This window comes from Calcarisporiella thermophila, assembly GCF_041956535.1.
Source record: "Calcarisporiella thermophila strain CBS 279.70 unplaced genomic scaffold VTP21scaffold_4, whole genome shotgun sequence".
Lineage (NCBI taxonomy): Eukaryota > Fungi > Calcarisporiellomycota > Calcarisporiellomycetes > Calcarisporiellales > Calcarisporiellaceae > Calcarisporiella > Calcarisporiella thermophila.
This window is the reverse complement of record NW_027192194.1, coordinates 163443-190276: the sequence shown is the minus strand read 5'-3', so window position 1 is coordinate 190276 and position 26834 is coordinate 163443. Positions and strand designations below refer to the sequence as shown.

Genomic DNA, 26834 nt, shown 5'->3' with positions numbered 1-26834 from the left:
TGACCATCTCATCCTTGCTGAGGGGCTATTACTTTCAGTATTAAGCATTTTAGCTATTTTTTTTTTTTCTTTCTTTTATAATTGCCTGCAAGCAATGCACACTTGATCCTAACTGGGCATATGCTGAACCATTCATTTTCTCCACGATTTTCTAAATAACTACGATGGATTTATTTGGGTTGAACAAGAAGAAGCGGCGGCCCCACGATTCTACTTCTTCTGTTCCTTATGAGCAGACGATCCCACATCCTCCGCCTGAATTTGGAGGAACCGTTAACCAGTATCGAAGCCGTTCTCCATCGACCATGTCCCACCACAGTGGCACACGTGATATCGATGTTGGGAGTGTCTCCGATGCTTTATCCATTCGATCCTCACTTTCTTCTGCCACACATACCACCGCACCTAGCGATATCGGATCGGCCAGCAATAGCATGATATTGGATCGACCATCGGATAGGGAAATCGAAGAAATTTTTGAAGGATTACTCGTAAGCCATGCTCTTATCACAAAACAAGGAGTCGGGATATTCATATTTCTCGCCTTCTTTCTTTTAGCTTCGGCGTGGTGTCGATCAACAACAGAGGAAAAACATGACCTCATTTCCAGTGGATAAAAAGTGGCTCATGATCTGTCAGGACAAGCAAATGGAAACCAAGACATTTTCAGAAGGTTCCCATGACAAAACGCCGGAGTATTTTATTCGCAAGTTTATGGAGACAGATTTACGTGGAGTCACCCCACGATTGACGGAGCGTCTTGCTGTCTCGCTGCGAACAATGCAATTAAGGTACAAGCTAATGCACTGTGTTTCATAGTATTTCATACTAACAATGTTCTTTTAACGCTGAAAATAGTTGGGTTCGAAAGTTTATTGAATCTGGTGGTATGCATGTCATCTCAAATGCTCTCGGGATTTTAAATCGTCGGCAGACAAAGTAATTGATGAATGACCCCTTTTTTATTCGAATTAATATAACGCTAACTGTGGACATGTAGGCGTGATGATACCTTTCAAATGGAGACCGATTTGATCAAGTGCTTCAAATCACTATTGAATAATCGGGTATATGACAGAAAAATTGAATCTTGAGGATAATGTTGAGTAGCTAATTAATGGTCCTGCCTCATTAAATATAGTGGGGTGCACGAGAAGCGTTAGCAAACCCGCAGTGCATATATAACATTGCGCTCTCTCTAGTTTCCCCACAAATGGCCACGCGTAAACTCGTTTGTGAAGTCCTCATTTTCCTTTGCTACTGCGAGGTGCCCAAGGGGCATAATCTAGTGGTCAATGGGATGGAGTCCTTACGAGAATTTCGACGCGAGCCGGGACGATATGACGGGTGGCTAAAGACTTTCGAAAAAACCATAGATGGTCGTGGTCTTATGGGGAGTATGGTGGGGATGAGTGAGGAGATGCGGCGGGTTGGGCCAGCCCCGGACAACCAGTTGATGGAATACACGGTAAATATGAATTGAGCTTCTTCTTTTTTTCAGATATTTATCTTGAAATTTGTTTTCCCATATAGCTATCCAATGTGATGCTTATCAATGCACTAATTGGTGTAGTTGATAACGTGGAGAATCGTGTGCATCTCCGAAGTCAGCTAAACGCCTCTGGTCTGGAACGTATCATAAAGGTATATACATGCCCCTGTTTTCAATCGCTTTGGATACCTTTCACGCCTAACTATCATCTTCTGCCCAGAAATTACGAGATTTTCGGCATGAGTTGATCAATTTACACCTCGACAAGTTCGAAAATCAAGCCGAGGCGGACTATGAGGAGATACAAGAGCTATACAATCATAAAATATTTGCAAATATGACGGATCCAACAGAAGTGTTTCAGTGTTTGCTAGCCTCTGTGGAGGGGAAACGCGCCTATGACTTTTTCCTTAGCACTTTACAGCATATGATGCTGATTCAGGAGGGCGACTTAAAGTATGAGAACTGAATATTGATATTTCTCTCGCACACTCAACTTATTCGTTTATAGAACGAGATATTTCCAATTGATCGATACAATTGTCTCGCAGATTGTGCTGGACCGTCGCATTGATAATGATTTCACAAACTCTTATGGTATTTCCGTCGTTCAACTTATTAATAAATTCACGGATAATGAGGCGCTTGAGGCTGCACGGGAGGATTTGCGTGAGGCTCGCGAGATGGCGGAAAAGGCCATTTATCAGAAAAATCAGCTAGAAGCCGAATTAAATCGAAAGGATGGTGCGTGGTTTGCTCATGCTCATGAAATGCAGATGAGGTTTATGCATTAACACTCCTTACAATTTATAGGTGGTTTAGTGAGTCAATTGAAAGCAAAAACCAACTCGCTCGAGGACTTGCTTCGTATGTCACGGCACACCATTTCCACACTACAACAGCAAATCTCCGATCTGCAAGAGCAATACAATCGCTCACTCCAATCAATGGACGCCCAGCTAAAACAATTCTATGACGCTTTCCGACATACCTGCCAAACCGATTTATTGTTGGATAGTAGCGAAGACAAGTTATTGACAATTAGGAAATCGGATCTTATGCGAGCATTTGAGAGGATGAAGGCAAGAGAACAGCTAGAGGGCCTATCACGGAGAGGAGAAGTCGTAAATGGTATTTCCATGCCTGAGCCGCACCCGACGGGAACCACTTCCACAATGTCCAACGACCCGCTGGGTCTTGGCAGCTTTGTTAAATCTGGGTCGCGGCGGGAGGCACTTTCTTCAGCAGTCTCGAACCCCTCCCGCATACAACCTCCTCCGGTACCCCCCGTTCCATCCACATCTCTACCTGCCGCGTTATCCACTGGACAGCCCACCTTCAAGCCTCCCAATGCTTCGCCGAAGTTTCCGTCGGGAATGCTCCAGCAAATACAGCAATTCAAGTTCAATAATACTCACGAGGAAAAGGAGGAAGTCGCCTCGGAAAATTCGGAGGTTGAGCCAGTAACAACCAACGGAAATATTGGACAGAGAACATATGAAGAGAAAGAGGAGGTGATGGCAGAAGAAGAGGAGACGTCGCACTCGAAGGAAAATGATATTGTAGACGACATATTGGCCTCGGATGCGGAAACGGCAGATGAAGAGCCCGTGGAGACCATAATTGCTGCTGTTGCTTCTGAGCCAGTGACTATGGAAGAAAGTGTAAAACTAGACACTTCAGAACCTCTCACATCCAGCGAAGAGAAGGGTATTGATGCCTCATCTGAAGCCAACGCCGATAATTTGTTACTCCAAGTGATAGAGGCCAATATGAAGGAAGATACCTCTCAGCCCGAAGGTTCATCCAAGGGCTCGGCGACCAATGATAAGAAAGGAACTGTCGGATCAAACGAAGCAAATGAAAGCAAATCAGATTCCAACGAAGAAGCCTTACCCGCGATTCCACCACCCCCGCCTCTTCCTACCGATTCACCTGCAATTCCTCCGCCCCCTCCACTTCCTGAGAGTACTGCGCCGGCTATACCACCTCCACCACCCCTGCCTACTCTTGCATCAACTATTCCTCCTCCCCCACCAATGCCTGAAGTTTCTCCTGCTATTCCACCTCCTCCGCCCATGCCAGGAACTAGTGCAAACATCCCTCCCCCTCCACCCATGCCAGGTACCGGTTCCGCAATACCACCTCCTCCGCCTTTGCCTGGGACTTCCGCGATTCCTCCGCCTCCGCCTATGCCAGGGACAGGTGCAGGTATTCCGCCTCCTCCACCTATGCCTGGTGCAGGCATCCCATTGCCACCACCGCTCCCTGGCCTTGCGAATACTAGCGGTGCAAACGCAGTTCCTCCTCCTCCGGCAATGAATATTCCAATTCCCGCTCCACATCCTCGTAAATATTATTTGATATTTTCATATCACACTCCTATTCAGCATATTTATATATCTCTAATTTTATTTAGCTCTAAATATGTCCCGCAAACTTATGCAATTCCAACCACGTAACAAGCTGAAACCTCTGTTCTGGGACAAGATGAATAAACCCAATGCCGATTCGACTTTCTGGGCCAACTTCAATGGCTCTGAGACAGAAATGCGCTGTGAGCGCATGTTTGCCGAACTTGGAGTGTTCGACTCGATTGAGCAAAGCTTCGCGGTGAAGGTTATTGAGAAGAGTAAGTTTTATACAATCAAAACTTCATTAAAGATACTGATTCAACGAAATAACTAACTACAATAACTACAACTACTCTCCCCATTTCAAATTATAGAAGATGCTGGGAAAGCGAAAAAGAAAGAAGAGATTTCCGTGTTGGACTCGAAGCTTGCCCATAATATTCGTTCGTATTTTTGGTATATTTTTGAGATTTTCCTAGACTTAAGTTTCTTATCCGTTGTTGCAGATATTGTTCTTGGTAAAATGAAGGGATTATCGCTCAAAGAATTCAGGAGAAAGTTCATGATGTTCGATGAGTCTCTTTGCACGGAAAACTTGCTTGGTCAACTAAAATCGCTCACCCCCTCAAAAGATGACGTGAGTTTTCTTATTTGGTATTTCGATATATAGGCCCATGCTAATGTTTCTGCCATGTTTAGATGAAAAAACTTGAGCCTTATCGAAAAGCGTCTCCGGAGGAGATTAATCTACTAGCTAGGGCTGATTTGTTTGTGTTAGAAGTATGTTGGCTCAATACCACCTTTGAAATGTGTTGATGTATACTAATCTATAAGCAATATGTTTCCTTTGTAGATGACCAGTATATATCGCTACCAGCAACGGCTTGGCTTTATGGAATTTTACGTTGTTTTCGATGAACACATTAAGACCTTAAGCGAAGACATGTATAGCGTGCTTGACGCAGCACTCTCAATTCGTCATGGCAAATTGTTCCGAGAATTGCTCGGTTTGGTCCTTATCCTCGGCAATTACATGAACGGGAACAGCCACGTCGGTGGTGCCTTTGGTTACAAAATCGGGAGCATCAATAAGCTGATCGATACAAAATCAACACAAAATCCGAATATGTCGCTCCTACACTTTTTAGTGGAAATGCTAGAGAAGAATCATCCGCATCTGCTCGGTTTTGTCGAAGAGTTGCAGTGCGCGAAAGCCGCTTGCAAGGGTAAATTTCCTGTTTAAGTAATGACTCCCTGAAAATGTGGCTAATTCCCCTTTATATACAGTTTCCTATAACGAAACCATTAAGGAGTTCAGGAGCATCAAATCGCAGCTCAAACGTCTGCGCGTCGAGCTAGATGAACACTATGCGAAAGATACTGAACTTGAAGATGGAGATCTCTTCCCTCTTAAAATGCGCGAGTTTTTGCTAGGCGCCGAGGCCAAGTTCGAGGCACTAGAGGTGCGGCATAACTCGATGGAGGTGGCATTCATTGATGTGGTGAAATACTTTGGCGAGGACCCTAAGATTTCCACCGATGAATTCTTCGGGATTTTTGCACGATTCTTGCATTCTTTCGAGGTAAACGACTATATTCTCTTATACGAGTTTGATCGAAATGGTCTAATCATCTCTTTTCAACTCTATCCCACTCCAGAGAGTCAAAACGGACATCGAAAGCCAGCGTGAAAAGGAGAGACGAGCCGAGAAGCGTCGCCAGCATGAGCAAGAACGTCGCGAACGCCAAAAGGCCAAGCGCGAGAAACTCAAGGGTGTCAATATCAGCGAAGAGCCTCCCTCCGGCTCGGAGGAGGACAAGGATATCATGGACAACCTGCTCGAGTCTTTGCGACGTGGTGGTGAGCTTGAGACGAACCGTCGTCGTGAACGTGATGCGATGCGCCAGCAGCGTATGCAGCGACGGGAATCGGTTTCGATGCGGGCTGAGGATCTACTTAGAAACATCCAAAAGGACGAAGAACCACCCATGCCGTCGGCACGGCAATCCCGACATTCCTCGAGGAACTCGGAGTCATTGCGCCGACATTTGCATCCACGGCATAGTAAATAAATGGCCGGCTGCCCACACTTCCGTTTGTTTACTTATAAATATCTTTAATTATTTTGTTTTCTTCCTTACTAAACATTTGGTTAATTGATATTCATTGTAATATCTTGAGTCTTTTTTCTTTCGTTTTTCAAATTTTGCTTTCCTTCTTCTATTTTGTATTATGATATCTTGGTTATATTTTTCTTTATATTTTGATTTTTTTTTCACTTCGCTTTAAATCATAATAGATATACTTCACTCTCTTTTTACTAACCGCAATAGCCATGCTCTACTACTCTCCGTGCTTCCCGTTCTTCTCAATCCAATGACCTGCACTGAACTCTTGCTTTGGAAAAATGATGACAAAGTATATATATTGATCTGCCACGTAATTTACATTCAAAAGTTTGTGTATGCTAGAGCCACGGCTAGAATACGGTGAATTATCACTGTAAATGTACATGTAAAATGCTTTTAGTGCTCTGGTCTATTTTGGTGCATCGAAATAAATCCGGCTAAAATTTCACGTTGAGAGGACTCGGCCGAATAGTCACTATGAAACTAAAAATCTTGGTGGCAATGTTATCTCATCAAATCGAAAAATATGGACTATATGAAGGAACTAGAGAATTTCACGTCATGCGATGTAGGAGAAATGCATCCCCATTATTTCATAATGCTATATCTAACGCTTCTGAATCGCTAGATTTCCGATGCTCTCTTGAAGCTCCGTATCCCACACGGAGGATTTATTCCTGACATCGACATGCTTTCTCCTTCCTATAAACATTCCGAGACTCGAATCATTGGACCCGCATTTCTCGTGAAGATGGTGGAGAAAGAGTCTAATGAACCACGCCCCAGTGAACACTTTGTAATACTATCTAATTTGCTCCAGTGTTTAGTATGATGTTTACTTTTGGTTAGTGTAGTGCGACGTCGTGCCTGAAGGTCATGTTTTAGTTCTCTCAGCTCCAAAAGGTTGACTTCCACATTTTCAATCGTAAAATGCAAAGAAAACATCTATTAATATGGAACGTTGAGTAGAAGCCAAAAATGCTGTTATGGGTGGCCTTCTCGCTGCACGTGCCAAGTTCCGAGGCGCTAGAGGGGTGGTTGTAGACGGACGTGTCCGGGATCTGGTTGAATTGCGGTCTTCCAAGTTTCCGGTATATATATATATATTGCGCGCATTTATATTGCACTTTTTTTTAATTTAGCCTCCATTGTACTTTAAAGGTTTTCGCACGGGCTACCTCTACGCTTTCCGCTGGACCGTTCACTCGGCCTACCACCCTCAACCAAAGCTTATCCATTGGAGAAGTTAAGATAAATCCTGGGGATATAATTATAGCTGATGCAGATGGAGTAGTCTGCTTGCCATTGCATCTAGTGAAGGATGTGATAAACGAGTGTAAGAAATCCGTGGAAGTGGACGAAAAATGTATGCGTGATATCATTGAGGGGCGAGGGATCGCGGAAACATTTGCAGAACATAGGGGGAAATAGAAGACCTTTTTGGTCGAATTATTGAATAAATATTTAAGTTGAGCGAAGAAAAAGTTGAAATAAACAAGTTTAGTGGGAATTACACAAATCTTTTGCTATCAAATTACGGATATGCTTTTCAGTCAAGTTATTTTATCAAGATCCGTTTCCCGAGCTTGCTGAAACTTCGCTTGATATTTAAAATCTTGTGGTTCTTCGTGCATTTGTGTAGGAAATGGGTGCATGAAGCTTGCTTTAGGAAGATGTGATGGCGAAACCAAGGCTGGAGGGTGATGCCATGCCTTTTCAGTTTCAATTTTTGCGTTAGTGTTGGAAAATATTTCTGCCTGTGATAATAATGCACTAGCTTGTATTGTGTATATGGAGAATACTAAGTTAATTGGTGGTTACCTTGCAACTGTGTGTTCTTAAATAATCTCTCAAAAGTGCATATAACCCGTGATTGAGAGTGTCCTGGACTCCTTTAGTAGAGTTAGATAGATCCTTGCCTTCATTGGAGAAAAAGTTGTATTCAAGTGGGTCCTGGAAGGGTGATAAAACTCGTTCGTGGATATCCTATTTTCAGATCCTTTAACGGGCAACATCCTTCTACTCGAATTGACTTTACGAGAAAACCTTTACTAATTGCCTTGCCTTTAAACGTGTATCTTCATCGGTTGTCATCTCAAGTATTGATGCGAGCGACTTCGATATAATCGGAACATAGGTTGACATAAGCTTCACTCGCTAATAACACCCATTCGCACGATAGGCCGTTTACTTATAGTTATTGTACCAAGACATATCCTTGAAAATACCTCTACATGTATCGGCGAAAAAACAAATGGATACCGTTGTACGAGCTTTTTTGTCAATATACTCCTAAGTGCATGTCGCGCAGCCTCCATTTCTTCCCCGTGTTTTGATCTCTGTTTTCCACTCAATATTTTCTTTAGTTGCTTGGGTGCGATTTAAATTAAGTCAAGGATACGTGGTGAATTCGAGTTGTTATAGCCTCAGGATCAAGGTTTGGCAAAAAAGGATATAGTTTGGACTCCATTTAAACTCAAGCTGCAGCTTTACGAAGAATGCGTGAGGGCGGTCTATATTAGAAGGCAAGTAAAAACGATGGTTGGCGCCTTGGTACAGCCAAAACGCTGAAGTTATAGATTTTTTTCAGGATATAGAAAATAAAACATGAGATAATGAGATTATCTCAATCACTATTAGGGCAATGTGTCCATGCAAATAAAATACATTGTCCTCGTCCCCTTGTTGCGTCAAAGCATCGATCAACGTGAGTGTACCCATAGTGTTCCCATTCCTATAGAATTGAGGCGATTAAACTTGTTTATAAAAAAGAAAATACGAAGAGTTCTCCATGCTACACTATGCTAAATTAACGCGCATTTACCTTGACATAAAAGGGAGAGTCTCCTTCCTCGCATATATGGAAATTATAGATCTGACTTGCGCCAACTAATGTTAAGACGTGATATGAATAAAGAAACTGTGTCAAGCATAATATAGCTCTGCGTTATTAAACGCATATATTGCTTTCATAAACTAATGAATTGTATCCATGTATGGACATCAAGGATATATCCATCCTTAGTTTTCCACCATCCAGGATCACATCAAATTGTTCTAGCATTTTCTCATCGATGTTGGCATTGCTTGGGTCCGGGCGGAGACGATACTCAATTTGTTGGAGGCATGTAAGTTGTAAATGACGGAACGTATTGGATGGGCGGGTGAGTCCATCGGGCTTAATGACAGTTCGACAAGTGCGCTCTACAATATGAAGAGATTGGGTTTGTGTTTGGGCATCCGGCATGTTGTTAGCAAAAAATTTGGAACAGAAGCGTTGTCTCCAAATATATCATAAAAAAAAAACCCTATGGTGGCCAATGGCAGTCACAAACTGCCCTCAACAAAAGATGGCGTCATCTTTGATTTGTAAAAATAAATTTTTATTCTTTATTCTGTTTCGTCTTCTTTCTTCCGTCACCAACTACGTCGACACTTATTCCTCTTCGCTCTTTCGCAAGCAAACTGGTGACGCGACTAATAGCCAAGGTAAGCTACCTCACTTTTTTTATTACTCTGTGCTTTCCCTTTGGTATTATCCCTGGTTACATACCACTCAACTCCCAACACTATAATTATGGCTGCCAACCACTTTCTTGAAGGAGATGGAGGACACCCTTCCCCATTAATCATTCCTAGCCTTTCGGACATTTATTCTAATTGCTGATTTTGCATACCTAGAATTAACACTACATTCCAGCAAGAATCATGGGCGATAAACTAACGCAAGACAAATCTGTCGAACTAAACGATAAATCTGCTAAGAAGGAAAACGAGCAGAAGACTTCGGATGCCACAAGTAACGGCACTAAACGACCAGCCGACTCTGTCAATTCCTCTGGCGATGATGGGTCCAAGAAGCAGAAAATGGAGAACAAGCCCACCACTAGTGAGGATGCTAATGCAGCCTCCATGATTAGCGAGGCGGGCACGAACACCCTTCTAACTGCGACCATCTTGCACGATAAGTTGTTCAGCGACAATTTCAATGGTATTAGTCCAGCGGCATTGGTGCAAGCCGCACAGAATGCACAAGCTTCCGGGCAGCCATTTAACATTGCATCCCTGCTTGGACATGGATTGGTGTCGAATTTGTCACGAGATCACGGGGATGGGCAAATGGGAGGCACAGGCACCACCGGCGATGTACAATCCTCTACTGGAGGACGGGGCAACACTCGTAATCTCACTGCAGATGAACGCCGACAACGCCGTCTCGCTCGAAACCGTATTGCTGCCAAGGAATGCCGCAAGAAAAAGAAGGTGTATGTGCAAGGGCTCGAGGAGCAGGTGGCACGCCTTCAAGAAGAAAATCAAGCACTACGTAAGGAAATCGAGGAACTGCACACAAAGCTTGCATTAGGGGCAATGCGAGTTGATGATAGTATGCGATTGATCAAGGAAGTTGAAGAACTCAACGCCAAGCTTCAGCTGACGGGCACAGATGGCTTTCACGCCCACTCGTCCGTGACGGCTCCGACTGGAGCAAGTAGAGGTGCAAGCACAAGCAGCAACGAGAGCGACGAGGAGGAAACAAGCGAGAAAGGAAAGGATGGACAACAAAGACAGGGCGTGTCGTCGGAAGCTACAGTTGGTGCTAATTAAGTCAAGTGATAGCTAAAGGAATTTAAATATATTCAACCAAAGTAGAAATTCCATTCTCTTTTTTTCCCAAAATAGCCTCACTTTACTCTATGCCTATGCTGCACAGTTCTCCGATTTTGTCTTGTTTGAGTGTCTTTTTTATTGTTAACCGAATTCCTCGTATTGTAATATACTTCAATCCCTCCTCCCCCCCCCCCCCACTATTTTCTAGCTTGTAAACTGTGCAGATTTTTCACAATTGTTTTTTTTCCTTTAATATAGTATTGTAGCTTCTTTAGTGATTGAGAAAAATTAAGTTTATACAAGTCACATTTAGGTCAACAACTTGGCAGGTCAACCATATCACCCTCGGTACAATGAAACAGCTGATCTCCGTCTTGCATCGTCACCTACCTAGCACGCCCCGGCCAGTCTATAATTTTATAGCCCCCTTCTCTATTAAAGTACAAAATGAATCCCATGGTTCCCGAGCACCAGTAAATTCAAAACGACCACAACCTCCAGAATCTAGCCTTTCGGAATTACTCAATCCCCACTCTCCACTCTACTGGAGATCCCGTACAGATCTACCGAGCTGGCAAAGACATAGACTCGCACTGCGCGAGAAGTTTGATGGTGCTGCGTGGCGGCCACCCAAACGGGTATCCAGATCCACAATGGAGAAGATCCGATTTTTGCACCGTGAGGTAATCAGGATTGTGTTAAACACGGATTTCCATACGGACCCCAAGATTAAACACCAACCTTTTCGCTTGTCTATTAATAGCTTCCCGGAGAATATAACACGGCAAAGTTGGCCCAAGAATTTAAGATAACGAGTGAAGCAGTTCGACGTATATTGAAGTCGCGATATGTTCCAACCCCGGAGGTGATAGAGCGGCAGGAGAAGCGGAGAAAAGAGAGGATCGAATCGAGGAGAGCGGCTCCTAGTGAAAAAACGGGAGAGAAGAAATCAAAGGAGGAGAGAAGTCGCAAGTTGGGGTGGGAAGTGTTGGGAGAGGAAAGTCCCAAAACCCCAACCTCGTAAGAAGGGAAGTTGTCGATATATTCAATGTATATAGATTTTTATTCAAAATAAATCCTCCCTAAACACTGATGTTAGAATGAAGGCATTTGAATCCTAAAATAAATTTCAACAGAAACAAATATTGAAATACACTAAGCTTAATGCAAAGAAATAGAGGAAACACAAAACTAAATAAAAGTTGGGATCGATGATTGAATGTGCTCTTGTGGCTAGGAATATTTTGGATAAGGATTGGCAATCTGGCGGTTGGATTCATGTTAGTAATCTTTAGCGTAGGGTCCAAAAGCATGCACACTTACAGCTACTCTTCCGTTTGACAGCCATTCTGGACCTAGAAGACCTTGGCTCACATATATTTGCACGTCTCTCTGCATTGCCTTGCATGCAGGGGCAACCAAATACTCGTAGTTTTGGAAGAACTCAAGGGGAAGCCGCCAGGCGTCAGGATCCCCAGGATCGTCACCAAGTAACTCTGCCTTTTCAACCATCAAATTAATGAGCTCGGTTATATCGTACTGATTCTGGTGGATCTAAGGTCATGAAACCAATGTTAGCAAAGGGTGAAAACCCCGCTAGAATGAGCACCTACAATCATTTTATCTCTCAACAGAGGACAGGGTATTAAATCTACCCGTGGATCATGAGGTATTGTGCATTGAAGTAGGGTCGGCATAGAAGCTGGGTGGCGACGTTTAAGTGCCTCTTTTGACTTCGCTTCTCGCTGCAACTTGTCGAGAATTGATTTTACTAAGGATGAAAATTAGCGCATGAATATTCTCCTGCTTTCTCGCCACTCTTTCTCAAAACTGAAACTCTTACCTTGCTCCAGGACATGGGCACCTCTCAACTTTGAAGCCTCCAATACCCGAGATAAAAACTCCTCAGGGCCTTCGCTGATGACGGATACCGTCAGCGTGCTCGTAGTTTCTATATCCAATGTTTCTCCATTTTTGTCCGCAAAATTGGCACCGCTGCAGCAAGATGGCAACGCTTTAGCACCAGAGTTTGCAGAGGATTCCTCCATGGAGAACAGAGTTTCATCTGCGACTTTTACAGGGGGGGATGCAATCCCAATGTCCTCTTGCTCAGAAGACATTTCTCTACGGGAAGAGCCAGAAGGACTCGATGCCGGGGGAGACAGAAGGCCCATAACAGCCCGCCGCTCCAAAATCCCACTTGATTTAACAAGGCGTGTACGATAAGGATCGCCATCCGAGAGCTGAACAACCACTTGACGGAGATTGTCGTTTTCTGTGGAGAGAATATCGAGGAGCCCCGTCAGGCGATCTATTTCTTGGCGCATTGATTGAGCCGATGTCTGATTTTCATTGCGAAGGTACTCAACCATCTATCGAAGAGAGTGAGCGAGATTCTAGCTGAAAGGCATTGAAACCAATGATATGACATACCTCCTCGAGTTGACGGGTGTAACGATCACGCCTATCACGGAACTGTCGCTGAGCCAGTCGGTTTTGTAATCGACGTTCCTCTAGCGACATCGGGGCCCGCTTACTATGCCTGCGTCGGCCGCCCACTTGTGTGAGCTTCCCCTGATCAGGCGGTTTGTTGGCTTGAATCTGCGACAATGGGTGAAGAGTGTCGTGGAAATCTTGCATTAGACTAATGCTTGAGGGGAAGGTGAGCTGCTGGAAAGAGAGGATTTGAGGTGCAAGAAAGTGACGTCCGAGGTTGGAAAAAAACAGCGCTAGCAATAAAAACGCTGTGGGATCAAGTGAATTTAATGTGAATTCGTATGGATAAAATCAGGGAACGGAAAATTTGCGGGGGCCGTGTTTCTGAACTTCTAGAAACCGAATGGCTTATCACACCAGCCATTGATGAGCCATCAAACCGAAGCCGCTATTTTTGGGGGGAAGGCATTACTGTGTATTGAGGAATATGCAAGATTTATCCATTGTCATGGCGCCGGGAAATACCCATTGAATGATAAGGTTTGCAGCATCCACCCAAATAATGCTGTTCTGGAGGTTGCCGTTTAGAGTGCGCTCCGTAATCGCCCTTACCTAAGCAACTTTGGTGTTGGGCGATTGGAAAATCCCGCGCTGGCATTTGAAAGCCGACACGTATTCAGTATATAACGGTGTGGAGGAGCAAGGCTTTTACGAGCCAGTTTAGTCAGAAGAATGGTTGCTATCTTTAGCGCGAACTCATAGAGAGGCTAGTGAGATTTATCTTTTAGCCGCAAGCAGTCCAAGGCACATGTGACTGCATTAATATTTACCTATCAAGGCTCCAGCCTACTCCCGAAATAATGACGATGGTGGACATAGAAAAGGCATTTCTTGAATGGCTCACAAGTAATGGCGCCATAATATCCCATAAAATAGCCCTGAAAGACTACTCCTCTGAAAATGCTGGGCGTGGCGTTGTGGCCACGTCGGATATTGAGGTAAACTCTATCGTGTTACTCTCGCGGTTCATCTATTTAACGATAGCATTAGGAAAACGAGCTGCTATTTGAAATCCCTCGCCGCCTTCTACTGTCTTCCAAGACCAGTCAGCTAGCAAGTACACCTGTTGGAGAAAAATTGAAAGACCTGTCTGGATGGGGCCCACTGATTCTTTGTATGATGTATGAATCGCAACGTGACGATTCTCTGTGGAAGCCTTATTTCGGTATGTTATCTTGTACGGGAGGGAATTTTTTTTTTATTCGTTGGAACTAATTGATTTCTCAACAAGATATTCTACCAACCCATTTCTCGACCCCCATGTTCTGGGCCGATGAAGAGTTGGAAGAGTTGAAGGGCACAAGCATAGCTGGTATGATCCCACGTTTGTAGTGACTTCGAATATGAATAATATAGACAAATATTTCTGCAATAGACAGAATTGGAAAGAAAGAGGCTGAACAAATGTTTGTGGAGAGTTTACTTCCTATAATTAAGGTAATGTGCGTTTTTCTACTCGGTTTTTCCTTGTCAATGCAAACTCACCTTTACAAAACTAAACTAGGCACATCCGGACCTATTTGATCAGGAAAAATCCAATGTCGACCTTTTTCATCGCATGGGATCCCTGATTATGGCATACAGCTTCCACGACCAAGACCCGAACAGTTCGGCCTCGAAAGATGACGATGACGAGGAAGTAGACAGTGAAGATGACGAGGAAGACGCAGGCGAGGGTGATATCGCCATGGTCCCAATGGCGGACCTTCTTAATCACAAAACTGGCTACAACAATGCCCGTCTATTCTATGAACCACATGCGCTCCGCATGCTTTCAGTCGGTCGGATTCCCACCGGCACACAAATCTACAACACTTATGGAGATTTGGGTTCTGCAGAGCTTTTGCGAAAGTATGGATTTTCTGATGATGTCGGAAATCCTTTTGATATCGTGTTGCTCGCGGGAGATCAGGTTGCTGAGATCTGTTGCCCGGAGGAGGGAGAGCGAGAGGACAGAATCGAATTTTTGTTAGAGGAGGAGGTATTGGATGACTACTTCGAAATTGGCTCGGATGGCAAGTTGCCCCCCGAATTGATTGTTACAGGTAATTCATACAACCCCTTTCGCGAATATTAGTGGGGCTCGATCTAATTTATATATGGCTTAGTTAAATTGTTACTGGCACCTAAGTCAGAGTTCAAAAAGATGCGAAAGGCCGAGAAGCTGCCTAAGCCAAAGCTGGACCCCCAAATACTCCCCATATTGCGGCAGATACTGACTAAACGAATGGAACAGTATAACACGACCATTGAGGTACCACCCCCTTTAGTCGCCCCTTTTGATATTCGTTTATTGAAGCTCTTCAATTTTTAACTTTGTAGAAGGACGAAGAGATTGTCAACAGCAAAATCACCCAGCCCAATCTCTACCACGCTGCAGTAGTGCGACTTGGCGAGAAAAAAATACTATTGCGTGCTCTGGAACAGCTCAAAGAGGAAGACGTCGTGGAATCTGAAAACACTAAGAGAAGAAAGATTGAATAAATATACCTCGATTGCTAAATTATAAAATTATAAAGTCACAAAGTTGTCACAATTTAAATAGAGAGACTGAACTTACACTGAAATTGCCCCCTATAATCATGTCGAGTGTTAATGAATGTCTAGAAACTTTAACCATATCTATATCCTCACTTTATAAGCATCCGTCAGTGCAGGATGCCTACCTCTCTCACTTTAAGGAGGAGGCTAGTAATGAGACTCTTCCGCCTCACGCTCCTGAAACCGTCAAAACCGTGAGTGTTTTGTAAAAGGAATCTTAGTACGAGACCACGATGTTGATGTACGAATCCCATATCACAGGTAGAGAAGGCTTGTCGAGAAATCGGGTTAAAACATTTTAAACTTCGAAAAGTAGAGAGCGATTACTATGAATGGGAACTTCAGCGACGCGCGTAAGTAATTTTCCAAAGCTATCTAAGTTGACTACAGGCACGTTTGCTCAAGTTTTTTTTTTAACGGCACGATTCCCAAAGTTTTCGGCTGCTTGCCCCTTCGAAATCACATTTATGCAAATCGGTCGTCATGGAAGATAAAAAAGGTAAATTTTCTTGCTTCGAAGTCGCTAATTCGGCCCCTAATCTTCTGTTGGAACCGGTCAAGACATGTCCTCTCCGACTCGATATTTTTGTGTTATTACCCAGTATGTCCAGAACATCAACATTCAAAAGCTCAACGCCTTTATTCACAAACTAGAGCCTGGACGAAAAACGGCGCAAATGCGTTTGGTATCGGCAGAACTGTCCTATGAGCTGACAGGTTTTGACAACAATGGGGTATGCCCCATTGGAATGAAGAAAGAGTTGCCCATCATTCTCAGTGAGAGCATAGCAAGATTACAGGTAGAACTTTTCAATTGACCATGCTTTTACAAAGCTTGTTGGTACTGATTGTGTCTACTATAAAATTTTAGCCTCCCGTATTATGGTTAGGCGGGGGAGATGTCGATTGGAAACTCTGCCTTCCTGTCGAAGACTTTATTCGTGCAACCAATTGCTATATTGTAGATCTTTCATAAATAATAATGGACCACTTCAATATAATGCTTTAAAGCGAATGTCTGAAAAGTAACTTATTGTTGCTCGTCTCATCCTTAAACTGCTTAATGAGGTTGGAGATCTGTTTAAAGTTCTCGTGCTTAGCGTCCACTAACAATTGAAAGAGGATGGATTCGGAAGTTGTGATATTTGCACCAGCCTGTCTCATGCGCTATCGAAGCAAAATTAAGAGTTAGTACCATGACTTCATGAATAAACTTAGCATCTCCTATTCATACATTTAATGCAACATCAATCTCCGGGTAGTTCATGCTCGATACACCATCTGCTAATACGTGCACATCGTATCCATTTTCAAGAAGGTCCAAAGTCGTTTGGAGCACACAAACATGTGACTATGTAGAATAGCAAAGGAATGTCAGACACTATGTTAGGAATTGCCATGGCTCCTTCATACCTCAATCCCGAGCAAGACTACTGATTTGATATCCTTGCTCTTTAGTGCCTCCGAAACTTCTGGTACGTACATGGAGAAAAGTGATTTGGGTACGACCATTTGAGCGTGTCCGATATCAAGCTCGGGGACTGTATTGCCGAGGGCTTTAGAATTTTGCTCAGTCACAATCACAGGCAAATTCAGAATCTTCGACGCTTGAAGCTATTATTATCACGAGATGAATGTAATGAATGATCCAACAGTAGAATGTGACTATAGAGCCGTTAGTCATGAAGTTCAACCCATACCATTTTGCTAGCGGTTGAAATCAAGCTAGGGAACTGGTAGATCATCGGGCGAAACCGCTCCTGAATATCACAAACAAATAAGGCTGTAGATGCCTGCTTGATTTTGTTAACCATGGAGCGAGCAAGCGACATATTTGATAAGAGAGAGTGGTGAAGATTTTTCAATTTCAAAGTCAAGGTGACCAAAGTAAGTGTGAGAATAATGGATAAAAAAAATTACGGCGCGTCACAATCCAATCTCCGAATCTACTTCTATCAAACCTACTATGTTGAGCTAGGATTTTTCCTTGCAATCTCTTGGTGTCTTTAGACTGGATATCATCGACTTATATTCACGTCCTTTCCCCTAGAGTCTAGCGAGATCAACGACTTTTCATTTGATTAGAATGGTTTGGATTTTCGACAAAAGTATGCGTATTTCTTATAAACTTAATTCCTACAGACTTCAGTGAAGCTATGGAAAGTCTGCCAAGCCACAGGGTCTCTCGTTTTTCCCCGTCCAAAAATGTGGCCAATATCTTTGCCCTTTTTGATTCTCGGATGTATTGTAATTTGCCAACTCCACGCAAAAGTTTTGTTTGCCCTTGGAACCGGAGACCATGCAAAAACCTTCAACTATTTGAATACTGTTGAAACGCCTTGGGTTGTTTTTAAATTACATAGGTCTTCGCCAATTTTGTAATATAAATAAAAATGCCTGTTCGAGTAAAATGTTTTTCTTATGAGGATGAGAATCCAATATGATCTCAAAAACGGCCCGCTTTTGCGCTAGCAAAAACAAGCTCATATAACCCTCCTTTTCATCTTATATAAAGCTCTATTCAACCGGTTAGTGTAATAAAACAATTTACTCTGGGCCATTTTACATACCAACCTGTCCGCTTCTCTTTTCTTACATTTAATCCGAATGAAAACTCGATTCTTCAGCACGCTTGTCACCACTTGCTTATTCGCTACCCCATTATTGGCGGTAGACAACGCATGTCCCCTGGGAGATGACCCGCAAGAAACAATTGAAAACCTGAAGTATTGTTCGATTAAGGAGCTGGAAAATCTCTTTCTTAGCTTGGAGAACGGTCCCATGCCACACGGGGGCCAAACCGGTGGGGGTTTCTCGAGAGCATGCCGCCTAAATGAATGCAAAGATTCTGACCCACTTGCAGTAGCCTTTTATAAAGGCGCAGATCTCATCTGGAGGTCGATGACTTTCTACGGGGATGAAAACGGTGGCCCAATAGAGAACAACTGGGTGGGCGGTCTAAGTTTCCTACGAGGAACGGCTGCCTACGAAACCTTTCCTCCCGACAAAAAAGAGGCCATCCGGATCCGGTATAACCAGCCAATTCTTGGCCGCGTCACCGATTTCATTAGGGAGTTGCATCCCAATGTCTATTTTGCCATGTCCACTTCAAGAGATAATTTTTCTCCGGTCGGCTTTTTCGTCCTCGACTTTACGGAGAACAAGGATTAATATTGCTTATTGCTGTTTATTCTCACAGTTGTATTAGCTTAAGAATACCATAGATAAAAAGAGTGTGTTGTCTAATAGTCTAGTGAAATTACTCTAAGATCAGAATTGGGCTTCTTGTTGGAGTTTTCTCAGATGAATCCTCAAGATCCATGCTATGGAAAAGCTGAGGTTTATGCCATTATATCTCACAACCTCCACCCAATCTTGAATAAAGATAACATTGAATGATTGGGAGATGCCCAACATAAATGAGCTCGGGAATAATAGAGCAGATGCATGCATGGGCGGGAAAATAAGTGTTATTTCTAAGGTGTAACCCAACCCCCTCCCTTTTATTCTATATAAATGTCCGTGCCTTTAGCCTCTATTCATTTTCGAATCAAACATCTTGATTCGAATCTTACGATCTCCGAAATCACACGAGAAAAACAACCGTCCCACAAGGTTCTGGTTCACTATGTGGTTCACTTTTCTACATCTAAGTCGACCGCTCGCTCGTGCTCCTCTCCCCAAATTCACTCCATTACTCTCTCGCCTCCGTACTCCTGGCTGCCTACTGTGCAATTCATCTTTTAACACGTCGCATATCCCCGTTCAATCCTATACTCGGAAAGTAACATCTGATAATATGGCTCAATTAATTGATGGGAAATCGCTCGCGAAGTGAGTTGGAATTGGTTTATTTTGGAAGACGTGTTTGCTATATAGATATATCTGTAGGTCGATTAGCGATAGAATTAAGAAAGAAATCGCGGAAATGAAGGCCAAATACCCTCAATTTAAGCCGCATTTGAGTGTCGTACAAGTTGGACAGCGAGACGACTCGACATTGTATTTGCGTATGAAAGAGAAAGCCGCGAAAGAAGTGAGTCGATGTGGTTTCCATTTCATTGGTAGATGTTCAGCTCGCATTAAACATTGGTATCCTTAACCGAATAGGCGGGTATGGAGTTCTCACATCGAAAATTCCCAGAGAATATATCTCAGACTGAAGTCAGTGAGCTAACTTGAACCGCAGCTATTTTCCTTGAGTGTGCTTATTCTATATTCCATTTTTTTGGGATTAGTTAATGAATGAGGTGCGTGAGCTCAATGGGGATGCCAGAGTACACGGTATTCTCGTACAGCTTCCTCTCCCCGCCCATATCGACGAAACATTAATTACCCAGGCGATTGATCCTCGGAAGGACGTGGATGGGTTCCACGCAGAGAACATTGGCAATATGACCAAGCGCAAGGCAAACCCTATGTTCCTCCCCTGTACGCCAAAAGGTATCGTCGAACTTATCCGCCATGTCGGGGTTCAAATTGCCGGAAAGCGTGCCGTGGTGGTCGGACGTAGTGATATCGTTGGAACCCCCATTGCAAACCTGCTGACGGGCGAGGATGCAACGGTCACACTTTGCCACTCCAAGACCCTGAACATCGAGCATATCGTAAGAGAAGCGGATATTCTAGTGGTGGCCATTGGACGTGCGAACTTCGTGCGCGGTGAATGGATCAAGCCTGGAGCCGTGGTCATTGATGTTGGGACAAATGCGGTTGAGGACTCCACGAAAAAATCGGGCATTCGATGGGTTGGAGACGTGGAGTTCGATAAGGCTAAGGAGGTTGCGTCCGCTATCACTCCGGTCCCTGGTGGCGTGGGCCCGATGACCGTGGCGATGCTGATGGATAATACCCTGGAAGCGGCAAGGCGCTTCTTCGAAGAGAGTTGCAAGAGGCACGTCTCACCGCTCCCACTTCGTCTCCAGGAGCCAGTCCCAAGTGACATCGAGATCGCCATGGCACAAAAGCCCAAGTTGATCCGCGATTTGTGTGATGAGCTGGGACTTTCCGACAATGAAATCGAGCTTTATGGACACTATAAGGCGAAGGTGAGTCTGGATGTGCTGGAGCGACTTATGCACCGAAAGGATGGCAAATACATCGTAGTGGCTGGGTAAGCCCCTAGAGTTTGGTATTGTTTAGAAGCATGATTGGTTGATCCAGCTATTCGCATCTTGCCTTTGGCTAGTATCACGCCCACTCCTCTTGGAGAGGGAAAATCCACGACGACCATTGGGTTGGTCCAGGCTCTCGGGGCCCACCTCGACAAAATTGCGTTTGCCTGCGTGCGCCAGCCTTCCCAGGGTCCTACCTTTGGAATTAAAGGAGGGGCCGCAGGAGGAGGATACAGCCAGGTCATTCCCATGGATGAGTTCAACTTGCATCTCACGGGGGATATTCATGCCGTTACTGCTGCTAACAATCTGCTTGCCGCCGCCATCGATGCCCGCATGTTCCACGAAGCCACTCAATCCGATAATGCCCTCTTTAACCGCCTATGTCCCGCAAAGAAGGGTAAGCGCAGCTTTGCTCCAGTGATGAAGCGCCGTCTTGCGAAGTTGGGGATCAATAAGGAGAACCCGGAGGAGCTGACCCCCGAGGAAATTAGCAGGTTCGTCCGATTGGATATCGACCCGAGCACGATCACTTGGCAACGTGTTATCGACACAAACGATCGATTCCTACGCAAGATCACGGTTGGCCAGAATGCGACCGAGCAGGGCCATGAGCGCACGACAGGATTCGATATTGCAGTGGCTAGCGAGGTGATGGCCGTGCTTGCGCTTGCTAAGGATCTCAAGGACATGCGCGAACGTCTTGGTCGGATGGTGGTGGCCAGCAGCCGTTCGGGCGAGCCTGTGACGGCGGACGACTTGGGCATCGGGGGCGCCCTGACCGTCTTGATGAAGGACGCGATCAAACCAAATTTGATGCAGACGCTCGAGGGCACGCCTGTCTTTGTGCATGCGGGGCCATTTGCGAATATTGCGCACGGCAACTCGTCGGTGCTTGCGGACAGAATCGCGCTGAAGCTCGCGGGAACCGAGGGAGCCGATATGCCTCCGGGGTATGTCATCACCGAGGCAGGCTTTGGGGCCGACATTGGAATGGAGAAGTTCTTCGACATCAAGTGCCGGGTCTCCGGACTCGTGCCCGACTGTGTGGTGTTGGTGGCGACCGTGCGCGCGCTGAAGATGCATGGAGGAGGGCCCGAGGTCACCCCCGGTAAGCCGCTGCCCGAGGCGTATGTGACGGAAAATCTGCCGATGCTCTCGGCGGGCTGTCAAAACATGGCCAAGCATATTTCGAACGCGAAGAAGTTCGGCGTCGCAGTGGTGGTGGCCATCAACCGCTTCGCAACCGATACTCAGGCCGAGGTCGAGACGGTGCAGCGCCTGGCCCTCGAGGCTGGCGCGAACGGCGCCGTGGTATGCGAGCACTGGGCGAAAGGAGGTGCGGGTGCCGTTGAGCTCGGGAAGGCGGTCATTGCGGCCTGCGACAGCACCGTGACCCCCAATCCCAACTTCAAATTCCTGTACGATGTGAACCGCCCGATCGAGGAGAAGATCGAGGTGATTTGCCGCGAGATGTACGGGGCCGACGGGATCACTCTCTCGGATCTCGCCCGCGAGAAGGTAGAGCGGTACACCCGCCAAGGGTTTGGCAACCTGCCGATTTGCATGGCGAAAACCCACCTCAGCCTGAGCCATGACCCGAAGCTGAAGGGGGTTCCCACCGGATTCACCGTGCCGGTCAGGGATATTCGGGCCAGTGTGGGGGCCGGATTTTTGTACCCCTTGCTTGGGGAGATGCAGACAATGCCTGGCCTTCCTACGGTAAGCTTATCTAGTTATCTTTGAACGTGGTCTCCTCTCCCTGCTCACTCAGGCGTTTGGACGCTTTCTCTCTCTCTTTAGCGGCCCTGCTTCTATGACGTGGATATCGATCAAGAAACTGGCCGTGTAACTGGGCTGTTCTAGAACAAAGCGTTGAGTTGGAATGTTTGGGCGATTGCAGATTTGGGCGGCTGAAGATGCTCTCTCTCTATATATAAGATAAAAACGCTGAATAGATATTTCTTTGCTTTGTTGATTTTAAGGAGTGAATTTGTTTTACCCACAACAACTGTATTAAAGTTATTCTTGTGAGGGGTCTCAAATTTTCTCACCCTTCTTCTCCGTTGCACATTCTTTTTTTATTCTATTCGGAAGAACCATGAATAAACCATGGCGATAAGCCTCACGCAAAATTTTAGTCTTACCACGTTTTTTCTATTTCCCAATCGACGCATCCCTCTATATTTTAGAAGCCAGTTTTGCAGAATCCACTTCTTTCTCTCTTACTGCACTACGACTCTCAATGAGACGGGCGATTCTCTCGAACATCAAGCATTACATGGTATACGATTTCCTGCTCTTCTGCCGTGAATTCTCTTGCACAGCTCGCGATGATGGCTAATGTGAAAACCCTCGATCCGCACCTGACCCCCAGCAAACCACTATCTGAGGACTTGAAGCACCTGGAATCAAGTAGAGCTAGCCGTGGATTTGTTTTGGAGGAGCTGGCCCGCTAACCTCGTTTCTACCCTAGATTTTCCTGACAACACTGTATGCGAGAAGAATGGAGCCGAATCCGCATCACAAGCCCTTCGCCTGCAGTATAGGCGTACAAGGGCGGTCGCTGCTTTTTTTCTGATTTCCATTGCCTTGCTGATCCTGCTAGCCTTTTACGTATTGGTAAGCCAGCTGGACTCCCTATCATTATTGCGGGATTCTAATCGCTTATATGCGCAATCAATACACGCTAATTAGGCGACGAATGCACATGTCACCGAAATATGCCGGTGCATTTTTGATGCCCAAGCCGCCGTCGAGAGCTGCCAGTGCGAGAAGCGCTACGACCTGGGGGCGAGCGAGGCAGGGCATTCGGAGAAGAAGGTGGCGGTGCTGCTGTTTTATCTGCTTGGGTCGCTCTCGCTGTATCTGTTCTATATGATCTATGTGTTATTGCTGGCTTGAATAAATAAACTAACTGCAAGCCCGTTGGATGGATCCATGAGACCTGCCAAACGCAAGAGGCCTATCTCCCCCAGCTTCCTAAGTCTGGCAATCTTTTTCTCTCGTTTTGGTTTCTTCTCCTTACTCACTCTGCCACAGGCTTATCTGCCCGTTTTTATTTTCCCGGTGGTTTTTCCTGCGGTTTGGACAAATGAAAGGACTGCCAAGAGAATTTGTGAGAGTATCACCACCCAGAAAAAAATAAAAAAAGCTAGATAAATTCCTTTTCGCCCTAAGGCTCCCCTCTCCTTACCACTCTCCTACCATGACCACCATGGCTGCCGCGCTCCCTGCCAATGACTATCCCCTCCCCAATCATCCCCCCGCCCCCGTCCAGCAGCAAGAGCAGCCGCAGGCGTCACCGTCGGACATGCTGCGCTGTCTCTGGAGGGACTGCAATCGCGAATTTGACGATGCTGAGCTTCTTTACATTCATGCCTGTAATGACCATGTCGGGCGGAAATCAACCAACAATCTATGCCTGACCTGTGAGTTGATGCTGAGATGTTGGCCGCCAAGTGTTTCATGCTCATCGCATTTATTCTTTTACAGGCAAATGGGACGACTGCAACGTGGTAACTGTCAAGAGAGATCACATTACCAGTCATTTGCGTGTGCATGTGCCGCTGAAACCACACTTCTGTTCGGTAAGCCATTGCTTATATTCAGTGTCACGATGCATACCCTTTTTTTGGGAACAGAAAACACGGGACTTGTTTTAACCATTTTCCACCTGCTCTATTATGGCTGGCTGTAGTATTGTCGAAAAGCATTTAAGCGGCCCCAAGATCTGAAGAAACATGAGAAAATTCACACCGAGGCACACCAGGAGGCGCTCCGCAGCCATCAAGTTCACCAACACCACCACCCCTTCTACCAACGCCCTCCCCACCTCCCGCACCAGTACCAGGCTCAAGCAATTCCCCACCACCACTATCGCCCACTTACCCCGCCGCAGAGTCACTTTGACGATCCCGTGCCCAAAGTGCTTGTATCCAGTCGGTCGTCTCCGGGGCACACGCCGCTCTCGCCGCCCAGCATTGCAGGTGAGTTTGTTGGATCCATGCCTCGTTATTTTGCATACAATGAGGCTGAGTCATATTAAAAGCAACCTCTCCTCTCACAGATGACTCAGCCAACAAACAAAACACAACCGCATATGCCCCTCTGCTTCAAGACGCCGTCACTCCCAATCCCGCTCTTCCGCCATCCAATACAAAAAAGCGTGCCTATATGCAGCACCTCGCCTCAGACCAACCCCCCGAGTCCAGAGAAATGAACCCACTCACCGAGTTCTTTGACGTGGTGAAGAACAAACGGCTACGGCCTGAGTATACTCCAGAAATGGCGATGCGCCTCAACGCTCTTTCCATGGCCTACGACCCCTCTTTCCTCGTCCCCCAACCAAACACGACCAAGAGTAGCAATGCCAGCTACCCCGATGCATCGGCATCCGTGCCCATGTCCATGCCCATGATGATGCCCATGGCAATACCCATGCCCTTACCCGAAGGAGTGGTACAGACGGAGAAGGAGCTGAACGAGCTCGACCAGTGGCTCTCGGAGCTATCGCAGGATATCTGGGCAGACGTGTCTGCCCCCATGAAGGCATACGATATACCTGCCGCCGAGCATCCCCCTCAGGTCGCGGGGACCAAACCCGAGTACGCCAACCCGCTGCCGCTGTCTGTGGAAAACATGCACGGCGACATGGGCATGTACCCGACCCTTTCATCACAGCCTATGGCGCAATCGATGAATCAAGCGGCCGAATTCATGGGGATGCCTGGCGCGTCCGGATTTGATATCACGGCCCTGCCGGAGGAAAGCGCATCAGCTGCTGCGTATCCATCGCTGGACTTGGGAGCCACTGCGTCGTCCATGAATGCCGCCAATCTGATGGCCGCCCAGATGGCGGCACGGCTCAGCAACGCCAATCCTCACCACACCCGCCCCCCTCCTTTCAACCCCGACCACCCCGGCACTGCTGCAGGGTTCCCGATGATGTTCGGCTTTGCACCGCACCTGGTTGTTCAGCAGAACCAGCACGGAGTATTCTATGCACCGCAAAGCATGGCAGCAGCGGCGGCGGCAGCAGCAGCAGCAGCAGCAGCAAACGCTACCACAACTGCCTCCACTACCACGGGCAAGCGCCTCGTATCACAACCGCAGGCCCAGGTGATCTTATCCGAATGGACACAACAAGTGCACGCGACACAGCCGGTGACCTCTAGCCGACAAAACAATGATACCGAAATCAAGGAGATTGAATGGGCCGCCAACTCTCGGCAGCCGCCCTTGTCCTCAACACGGCACTCGGCCGACTATAGAATGCGCAAGGGTGAGGTGCAGAAGGCGGATGAAGGGATGGAGTCCGAGGTGGATATGCTGGCCCAGAAAACCTCGCAGATGTCCGTGTACTGTGAGAAAACCCAGGGCAATTCTGATCGGGACAACAACCCCGCCCACCGGGAGAAGGCGGAACAAAACGCCGGCCAGCATCAGCATGAGGAGGAGGAGCGTCGGCGGCATGTCCTTCTTATTGCTCGGCTGCGTCAAGCCATTAGGGAAACCTACCGTGGGGCAGCGCCTTCCGATATGGTCTCTGCCCACGAATAAGTTCCTTCCTAGATTATCCCTTCTTCTTGTCTTTAATTCTCTTCTAAAGATTTTTGCTAATGTATTCAGCGTTATATTGTCTTCACCCCCCCCCCCCCCCTTTTACTTTTTTCTTTTCTCCTTTTGTAACACTTTCACTTATTTTCCTTTTTGTCTTTCTCTCATCGACCATTTCATGCGGAATCAATTGAATAATGCTTCAAAAATTAATCCATTCTTTTGCCAAGTCAGATGATTACGCGAAGTTCTTTTTCAAGCAATAAAAGGGATTAAAAAGTCCCTACCTACAACACATAAAAGAAATTTTGCAAGCACTTTTGTATACTAAGCCAAGGCTAGAATGAAAAAAAAAATATAGCTGCATAATAAAAAGGAGAAGAGGGGGAAAGAGGGGGAAAAAAGAGAAGAATTAGTAAAAAAAAAAAAGGTTGGGGGATGATGTGTTGGTGGGGTAGAAATAAATTTATATATATTAATCTCAGCGTCTTTTTAAACCGCAAATGCCAGAGGAAACCATGGAAACAAACACGTATTTAT

General features: G+C 45.8%; 13 protein-coding genes across 13 annotated transcripts; 10 read left to right on the top strand and 3 right to left on the bottom strand.

Annotated features, from left to right (window-relative positions):
- Positions 1–164: 164 nt before the first annotated feature.
- On the top strand, positions 165–5919 carry VTP21DRAFT_8334 (uncharacterized protein; the record flags this gene model as incomplete). The annotated part of the gene is made up of 16 exons (XM_069399173.1): positions 165–491; positions 559–791; positions 859–939; positions 1001–1067; positions 1142–1468; positions 1534–1644; positions 1713–1948; positions 2004–2236; positions 2306–3841; positions 3912–4124; positions 4221–4289; positions 4353–4483; positions 4546–4626; positions 4700–5072; positions 5134–5429; positions 5506–5919. 16 exons carry the CDS (start codon positions 165–167, stop codon positions 5917–5919), a joined length of 4728 nt encoding a protein of 1575 aa, XP_069254616.1.
- A 583-nt stretch (positions 5920–6502) lies between these two features.
- Positions 6503–7407, top strand: VTP21DRAFT_8333 (uncharacterized protein; the record flags this gene model as incomplete). The annotated part of the gene is made up of 5 exons (XM_069399172.1): positions 6503–6544; positions 6605–6772; positions 6831–6879; positions 6946–7067; positions 7138–7407. 5 exons carry the CDS (start codon positions 6503–6505, stop codon positions 7405–7407), a joined length of 651 nt encoding a protein of 216 aa, XP_069254615.1.
- Positions 7408–7529: 122 nt separating this feature from the next.
- Positions 7530–8294, bottom strand: VTP21DRAFT_8332 (uncharacterized protein; the record flags this gene model as incomplete). The annotated part of the gene is made up of 4 exons (XM_069399171.1): positions 7530–7733; positions 7798–7962; positions 8023–8133; positions 8205–8294. The coding sequence occupies 4 exons, from the start codon at positions 8292–8294 to the stop codon at positions 7530–7532; spliced, it is 570 nt and encodes a 189-aa protein (XP_069254614.1).
- Positions 8295–9684: 1390 nt separating this feature from the next.
- VTP21DRAFT_8331 (uncharacterized protein) lies at positions 9685–10581 on the top strand (the record flags this gene model as incomplete). The annotated part of the gene is made up of 1 exon (XM_069399170.1): positions 9685–10581. The coding sequence occupies one exon, from the start codon at positions 9685–9687 to the stop codon at positions 10579–10581; it is 897 nt and encodes a 298-aa protein (XP_069254613.1).
- Positions 10582–10937: 356 nt separating this feature from the next.
- Positions 10938–11608, top strand: VTP21DRAFT_8330 (uncharacterized protein; the record flags this gene model as incomplete). The annotated part of the gene is made up of 2 exons (XM_069399169.1): positions 10938–11267; positions 11348–11608. 2 exons carry the CDS (start codon positions 10938–10940, stop codon positions 11606–11608), a joined length of 591 nt encoding a protein of 196 aa, XP_069254612.1.
- Positions 11609–11817: 209 nt separating this feature from the next.
- VTP21DRAFT_8329 (uncharacterized protein) lies at positions 11818–13224 on the bottom strand (the record flags this gene model as incomplete). The annotated part of the gene is made up of 5 exons (XM_069399167.1): positions 11818–11847; positions 11908–12138; positions 12198–12355; positions 12428–12956; positions 13018–13224. The coding sequence occupies 5 exons, from the start codon at positions 13222–13224 to the stop codon at positions 11818–11820; spliced, it is 1155 nt and encodes a 384-aa protein (XP_069254611.1).
- Positions 13225–13880: 656 nt separating this feature from the next.
- Positions 13881–15564, top strand: VTP21DRAFT_8328 (uncharacterized protein; the record flags this gene model as incomplete). Its single annotated transcript, XM_069399166.1, has 7 exons — positions 13881–14018; positions 14071–14245; positions 14312–14392; positions 14456–14517; positions 14585–15125; positions 15189–15334; positions 15403–15564. The coding sequence occupies 7 exons, from the start codon at positions 13881–13883 to the stop codon at positions 15562–15564; spliced, it is 1305 nt and encodes a 434-aa protein (XP_069254610.1).
- A 98-nt stretch (positions 15565–15662) lies between these two features.
- On the top strand, positions 15663–16597 carry VTP21DRAFT_8327 (uncharacterized protein; the record flags this gene model as incomplete). The annotated part of the gene is made up of 5 exons (XM_069399165.1): positions 15663–15815; positions 15883–15974; positions 16056–16120; positions 16183–16421; positions 16493–16597. The coding sequence occupies 5 exons, from the start codon at positions 15663–15665 to the stop codon at positions 16595–16597; spliced, it is 654 nt and encodes a 217-aa protein (XP_069254609.1).
- Positions 16598–16626: 29 nt separating this feature from the next.
- VTP21DRAFT_8326 (uncharacterized protein) lies at positions 16627–17453 on the bottom strand (the record flags this gene model as incomplete). Its single annotated transcript, XM_069399164.1, has 4 exons — positions 16627–16788; positions 16856–16972; positions 17035–17235; positions 17322–17453. The coding sequence occupies 4 exons, from the start codon at positions 17451–17453 to the stop codon at positions 16627–16629; spliced, it is 612 nt and encodes a 203-aa protein (XP_069254608.1).
- A 775-nt stretch (positions 17454–18228) lies between these two features.
- On the top strand, positions 18229–18792 carry VTP21DRAFT_8325 (uncharacterized protein; the record flags this gene model as incomplete). Its single annotated transcript, XM_069399163.1, has 1 exon — positions 18229–18792. The coding sequence occupies one exon, from the start codon at positions 18229–18231 to the stop codon at positions 18790–18792; it is 564 nt and encodes a 187-aa protein (XP_069254607.1).
- A 457-nt stretch (positions 18793–19249) lies between these two features.
- On the top strand, positions 19250–22601 carry VTP21DRAFT_8324 (uncharacterized protein; the record flags this gene model as incomplete). Its single annotated transcript, XM_069399162.1, has 6 exons — positions 19250–19455; positions 19513–19657; positions 19732–19785; positions 19860–20734; positions 20810–22457; positions 22539–22601. 6 exons carry the CDS (start codon positions 19250–19252, stop codon positions 22599–22601), a joined length of 2991 nt encoding a protein of 996 aa, XP_069254606.1.
- Positions 22602–23068: 467 nt separating this feature from the next.
- Positions 23069–23639, top strand: VTP21DRAFT_8323 (uncharacterized protein; the record flags this gene model as incomplete). The annotated part of the gene is made up of 3 exons (XM_069399161.1): positions 23069–23150; positions 23212–23357; positions 23433–23639. The coding sequence occupies 3 exons, from the start codon at positions 23069–23071 to the stop codon at positions 23637–23639; spliced, it is 435 nt and encodes a 144-aa protein (XP_069254605.1).
- A 304-nt stretch (positions 23640–23943) lies between these two features.
- Positions 23944–26297, top strand: VTP21DRAFT_8322 (uncharacterized protein; the record flags this gene model as incomplete). The annotated part of the gene is made up of 4 exons (XM_069399160.1): positions 23944–24166; positions 24231–24325; positions 24436–24724; positions 24805–26297. The coding sequence occupies 4 exons, from the start codon at positions 23944–23946 to the stop codon at positions 26295–26297; spliced, it is 2100 nt and encodes a 699-aa protein (XP_069254604.1).
- Between the last annotated feature and the right edge of the window lie 537 nt (positions 26298–26834).